Raw genomic sequence first — 6942 nt, forward strand, 5'->3', positions numbered from 1 at the left:
GTGTAAAAGACATCACTTTCAACTGAAAAAGTAACTGAGAAATGAAACTGTAAAACTATTATAAGGATCTCAAACCTCCTGGTTTCTTTAAAATAAATGTTATAATAAATTTAAAAATGTCTCCTACATGACATATATCTATATATGTAGGTGTGTATAAATGTATGCACATACACATGTATATCTATGTATTTCCTCTTTCCTGTTCGGTAGCTGGCACCAAATCCACTCAGGCCAGTCCCCCCATTAGCTGGCCCTTAGTCTGTGCAGCACACGTACACATGGATAGAGTGACACTACGCAGAGAGAGTTAAGAAGGGATTTAATAAGAAGACAGGACAGGTGCAGGGCTCAGACAAACAAGCACTGACCTGCCCTGATTTACACCTCTAACTGTCCACCCCAGTTTGTTCCTCCCCAGTCCTCTTCCTTCAAATATTCCTTTGTAAGTTCACCCCTCGAATTTCCCAGGTCCTCAGTTCTTCTTGTCCGCTTTCTCATCAGTTACAAAGTTACGGGGGCGAGGGAGGGGGTGGGGGGGTGGGGCGTGGGGGTTGGTGCTCTCCGAAGCCGTGTCTGGAGTTTCTTAATGGCCCAACAATTAGTGATTGAAGACTTGTGGTCTTTGCCATTGTCTCCATTAAGCCTTGTCTACCAGGTTTGTGTCCCTCTGTGTTCTGGTTTATCGTTTCCCTCTTTACTTATTAGGATCTTCGCACTGAAAAGTCTGTGATCAGTTAACCCTAACGAGGCAGACCCCGTCATCTTCCACATACCTTTATAGTCAGCACCTCCAGACACCCACATATTTCTTCCTTAGCAGCTGCCATCTTTTGGCAACATCTTCACACCTGTCATCTCCCCAGAGATGCTGTGTAACTTCAGACTGAAGTGACTGTTTATCCCACCTTTCAGGTGGCCCTCTCAACAGGCCAGGCACTCAGATGGATCCTCTCAATCAGACCTGGGACAGACAATTCTTTCTGGCAGCCTTTCCAGCTGAAAGATGCAAATCTTTACTCTGATGATGATGGTGATTTATCTGCTCACTCTCCTGGAGAACATGGTCATAATTTCCACCACTGAGTCTGACCACCAGTGCCACACTTTAAAGTACTTCTTCCTCAGTCATGTGCCCTTCTTAGATATTCAGTTCACCTTGGTGATATTCCCCAAGATCTTCATCAGCCTTATCTTGGAAATAAAGGCTTTTATAGTGGCTACCTGTGAATCCCAACTTCTTCTCCATCTTCCTGGATATCCTTCAGTTGCCTTCACCCAACCTGAATTGATGTTGTAATAAGTAATTGGAGGTAATTTGGTGATCAAAATGGGTTAGATGAGAAAAAGCAATCTTTCTGCACCATGCTGCACCAGAGAACATCCTGTTTGGCGAGGCTTAACCAAAATGTTGCAAATTGCAGTGCTATGTTACTATGACAACTTGTATCTCTGTAACAAACTACCCAGACTTGGAGGAGCCACGATAACCGAAGAAGCAGAAAGGCGCGAAAATCAACCTATAAAGGAGGCTGCTTAGCTTGTTTGAATTTGCGAGCCCTTGGCGGAGCCGCGGCTCCCCGGCCGCCCAGCGCTGCTTTTGCTTTTCTACCTGGCGAGCCTTTGGTGGAGCTGCGACTCTCCGGCCGCCCAGCGCTGCTTTTGCTTTCCTACCTTAATAAATACAGATTGAATTTACTTTGGACTCTATTTGTCTCAATTCAACTATAACAATGTTAGTGTTTACTTGCAAGCTATTCACTATATTGTAACTTTGAATCAGAGATCAGCTTGTGTATGCATCAGTTGCCTTGGGTTGCAACAAAGTATATGTGCATAAACATCAAAGAATTACATGCGTGTACAAACAGGTTGAAGATTGTGCTTGATCTATCTGACAAAATTACACAAAAGAGCAGCTGTGTTCAATAAAACAGGACTTCCCTTCTGAACCTATTACTTTGTACAGGGATGGCCTGATTTACCTCCTCCCTTACCTACTATTGTAACACCATCCTGCCTGGCCACCCTACTTGCACATTTTACAACAACCGCAAAACCTCCATACCTCCCTCAGTGAGACTGAGTCCCTGCTAGAGCAGTAAAAATGGGATGACTGGTGAGTTTTTAAATCTACATTATAACGTCTCCATTAAGCAAGTCTAGTCTTACTGAAAATCCCTTTTATTGCCTTCACTAATGCTGTCAGCTAAGATCCTCCAAAGATCATCTTTGATTTCACCTGATGCTGCAGGTTCAGGAGCACATACCCTGATATATTTTACAGAGCTCTGAAAATACTCTATTTAAAGTAGTAATTAGTCAAATGAAATCCCATTGCAGGTATTGTGCTGAAGTCTAGAACACAGACACACTTTGTAAATCTACTACTATTTCTAGTTTCTCTATAGTGAATAAATAAATAAAGAAATAATTGGATGAGTAAATACATAAATAAATATTTCCGACCACACACAAGCTTCAATTAGTAACAGTTAAAAGGGAAAAGGGAATGTCTGTTTTTGTGGTTGTCTTAACCGTACTGATGTGAAGATGTGAACTGCTCATTATAGAGAGTAACAAAAGCATTTTAATGCTCAGTTTGCACACCTAAGACACGTTTTTAGACTGATTTGCACTTTATGATCTAAAAGTGTGTCCATGGAGACGCTAGCTAATGACTGAGCTCATGTTTTCAAGTGTTTGCTAAAATCCTGGCCTGCATCTGTCACCAAAACAGCTTCAAGTTTTTTTTTTTTTTTTCATTCTTCTTTCACTAGACACAGGCAGTAAGCAAATATATATGCCTTAAACTATCCCACCACCCACCAGGGTCCCAGACAAAACAACACTGGTTCTGTTTCTCCTAAACTGAAAGAAAAATTCTGCTACACAGAATAGAATAAACACAGAAACAGAAATAAGCAGACCTTGTAAACTGAAGTTCACAAATTCACAGCACTGACCACTCTCTAGATCAAATAAAAACTTCCTTCTTCTGTAACCTCACCCAGTGCACATTCCTGTGGCAAGTTCAATTTGCTGCAGTCCATCTTCATACACCAGTATGCTCTTTCTCCTCTTATTCTTGTCCTCTTAAATCACTCTTGTATTTCCAGTATGGTATATATTGGATGCCTGGTTCTCATTTCAGAATCAGCTGCTACATTGCTAAAGTGTATTGGAGACTCATCTTCCACCAGTTTTTGTCATGTAGGGACAGCAGAGCAGAGATAATAACAAAGTTTCTGACATTCACTGCACAAATGCATACTTGGAATATTTATATGTCTTCAGCCTTTAAGGTGGTTCCCTGCAAATTTTCTTTACCTTTCACTTTTCATCAGACTCAGAATTGTTCTGTAAGAACTGCACATGGAGAAATATTTTTGCAAGGCTTTTTGAACCTGCCTGTTCCTCAGACTGAAGATGAATGGGTTGAGCAGAGGAGATACCACTGTATTGAGAATAGCTACCCCCTTGATGATGTCAAGCTCACCCATGTGTATAGGTTTAACATACATGAAAATGCAACTCCCATAAGAGATGAAGACAACAATAAGGTGAGATGCACAAGTAGAAAAGGCTTTCCGCCTCCCTGAAGCAGATGAAATGTGCAATATAGTGAAAATTATATTGGCGTAAGATAGGACTGTGATAATGAGAGTGCCCAGAAGAGAAAAAAAAGCTATTGAGAAGTTAACAAGATCCAGAACAGGTGTTTCTGTGCAGGAAAGTTTTACCAAAGGCGCACTGTCACAGAAGAAACGGTTAATGTTTTGGTTACAAAAGGGTAACTTGAAGACAACAATTGATGGACCAATTAGAAGTGCAAAACTCAGCCCCCATGAACCAAGCACTAATAAGCTACAAAGCCTATTGCTCATTATGGTAGAGTAACACAAGGGGTAGCAGATGGCTACGTACCTGTCAAATGACATTGCTGCTAAGAGAAGAAACTCTGTCATGCCAAAGATGAAATATAAAAAAAATTGAACAAAGCAACCAATCACAGAAATTGTCTTTTCTCCTGATGCTAGGTTGAACAAGACCTTAGGAATGACAGAGGAAGTGAAAGCAATTTCCAACAGTGAAAAGTTCCAAATAAAGTAATACATGGGCACATGGAGCCCATGGTCCACGATGCTGATGGTGACAATCACTAAGTTTCCAATTATAATTGAGACATAGATCACGAGGAGAACCACAAAGATAAAGATCTGTAACTTCCTGCCAGCTGTGAAACGCACAAGGATGAAATTCCTGACCATGGTTTGGTTTTCCATTGCAACATTTACTTATGTGGCTTGTGCTGTGAATAACTGGGGGAAGAAAGGAGAGGGAGGATTCAATGTTATGTTTTAAATTTAAATGTATATGAAACATGAATCAGCAGAGAACTGAAAGGGAAATTAATCTCTAACATGAAGGCATGCTATCAATAATCTACTCAATACTTTTGTTTTCTTTTCCATCAGTACTAGCTTTTCTGTTTATTCCTGATTTCTAAAGATGGAAAATTATACAGCTGCTGTAGTTCATAATACCACTCTACAGCCAAATCCAATCTTCAAAAAGAAAGTTAAGAGGACTAAAATAAGATTTTGAAAGAAAAACATGTCACTGAAGTAAGTTTCTACTAATCTCTTGCAATTTCTTTCCAATCTAAGAAAACCACAACAAAGTTTAAGGGACAAGAAGACATCCTATTTTTGTTGAGGCTTCTAAACTCCATGATGTATTTGAAATGAGAGGTGCTGCAAGAACATAAATCCACTTTCCTGGGAGTTTGTTTTCAAAAATTTTCACATGAACAGTAAGTTAGTTACCTTTGTAATAAGATGAAAGTCAGGGTTTAAGTCCAAGATGTTTCATACTCCTGCTGTTCTAATGCACTAGCTAAGGCTGAGGTCTGTCTCTCCTCTCCAGGCATATTCTCCAACACCAAATGATGAAGGCTTTTAAGTAACTGACAAAGAATAAGGGGGAGGAAAGATATCTACCCTGGGACAGCACGGAGTCTTGTAAATGTAAACACCACCACTGGATGTGAAGGGTGTCCCTGCCCACAGCAGCGGGGGTTGGAACTAGATGATCTTTAAGGTCCCTTCCAACTCAAACCATTCTGTGATTCTATGATTCTATGGATTAGCACGTTAAATTCTCTAATTACTGTTCTTTCTAGACTGTGATCACTGTCAATGTATTCATGCATGAAGGTGAACAGTAGGTCTTTCTAAAAGCATGGTTTCGTTCTCTGATGAATGGGAACATATAAAAAACTTGTTCCCATTCTTCAGAAATCGATACATGTGGGACCTCAGTACCCAGTTCTAGTTCATAGGTATTAGCTACCTAAATCCTGACTAGTTTTACTAACACCAAACTGAACCTCTTGATAGCAGCTAAATAAATTTGTTATATGGAATGTTTTACTATCATTAATGTTGCAATAGAGCTCCTCATTAATTATTTCAAAGATAAAGAGAAATACTTTGATTTAAAGATGATAAAGAAAGAAAATGGAAAAAAAAAATCTATTATGGGAAAAGGAGGGAGGAGAAGTCTTCTTGCAACAAACTTTACTGACAATGATGCCTCACTTTATTACTTTTACTGAGTGAACAATAAACAATGTGGAGCTTGCTCCCCCGATTGATCTTTTGTCAAATTCAGTCACACTGTAAAATGTAAATCTTTTCAGGCAACCATAGCTCTTTCAAATATCGAAGAACTATTTCCTCCTCTGTCCTGTTGTCTGTAAAATGTCTTTACAATCTTCACCATCTGTATTTTGTTCTTCTTGTCCCTGTTAAACCCGTTCCACTGAACATCATAAAAGACAATGCCAGACAAGGTAATAATCCTAGTGTTGCCCATTAAGTCTTTTCAGTGAAATCAGTTGCCTGATTTGTCAGAAACTTTGGTTTCTTCACTGCAAATCACAGGTGCAGATTATGTCAGTGACACAATCTGTTATTACCATCTAATAGGTAGACTTCTAGGAGACCAGAAACCTGTTTGCATGTAACAGCTCACAAGTAATGGAGCAGCTGCAGGTGGCAACTCAGTCCAGATAGTTTAGACACCTGCATTAGGAAGTTGCACCATTCTCAGGAGGTGCTGATTGATTGTAAAGAAGCTTACATCTAATTTACAGATTTCTGCAAACAAGCCAAATCACTTTCCTGGATTACACAGACAGTTCTGTGGAGGCTGATCAGGCACAAGTGAGACAGTGCAACCCATTCTTCAGTGCAGCTGACATACACATAACTCAAGGCCTCTGGGCTCATTTCTTCCTTTGGATATCAGTGAACAGCAACATTGGAGTGGCTGGAGGTGGCATGCCTCACCTACTTCCCTTGGTGCACAACGACAAAGGAGCTGTGGCATTAGACCCATATGTACTTCTGTCATGAGGCCTCCTCTAAAAGAATGGTTAGGCATTAGTTCCCCAGAAGTTCCAGGTGAGATGGTGGCTACATGATGCTAATTCAAATAAGTTGCACACTGATCTAGTTAGCACCTTGATCCCAGGTCTGTAACATCAAAGCCAGATTTTTCTTCATATGGAATGAGGGCAAAATAGAACTTTTGTGCAAATCTTTTTGGGCTAGAAACAAAAATTTCTTCATAAAAGAATTAATAAAGGAGTTAGAACCCTGTGGTCCAGATCTACAAAGCACGTTAGAAATGTGCAGCCCTCTGATTCCAAATGCCTTTGTTAATCTGGATCACTAAACTGTTGGCATATTGAGAACAAACAACTCTTTGTACTTCTCTATTCAAGGAAAAAGTTTGTCTGTTGCCATATACTTAGACTGTGAATGTTTTGTGGCAATCAATTAATAATGGATTTTTTCTATATATATGCAGTGCCAAGCCCAATGAAATCCTAACTCCAAAGTTACTATTGATCATTAGTAGTACACTAGTATA

At 39.9% G+C, this 6942-nt stretch overlaps 1 protein-coding gene across 1 annotated transcript; it reads right to left on the reverse strand.

Moving 5' to 3' along the window:
• Window positions 1-1532: 1532 nt before the first annotated feature.
• Window positions 1533-4904, reverse strand: LOC129195347 (olfactory receptor 49-like). The gene has a single exon (XM_054801299.1). The coding sequence runs from the start codon at window positions 4284-4286 to the stop codon at window positions 3327-3329; it is 960 nt and encodes a 319-aa protein (XP_054657274.1). The 5' UTR covers window positions 4287-4904; the 3' UTR covers window positions 1533-3326.
• Between the last annotated feature and the right edge of the window lie 2038 nt (window positions 4905-6942).

Source organism: Grus americana, chromosome 22, assembly GCF_028858705.1.
Source record: "Grus americana isolate bGruAme1 chromosome 22, bGruAme1.mat, whole genome shotgun sequence".
In the NCBI taxonomy this organism is placed as follows: Eukaryota; Metazoa; Chordata; class Aves; order Gruiformes; family Gruidae; genus Grus; species Grus americana.

Coding starts and splice junctions, on each gene's coding strand:
- LOC129195347 (XM_054801299.1), bottom strand. CDS start 4,286: ATGGAAAACCAAACCATGGTCAGGAATTTCATCCTTGTGCGTTTCACA.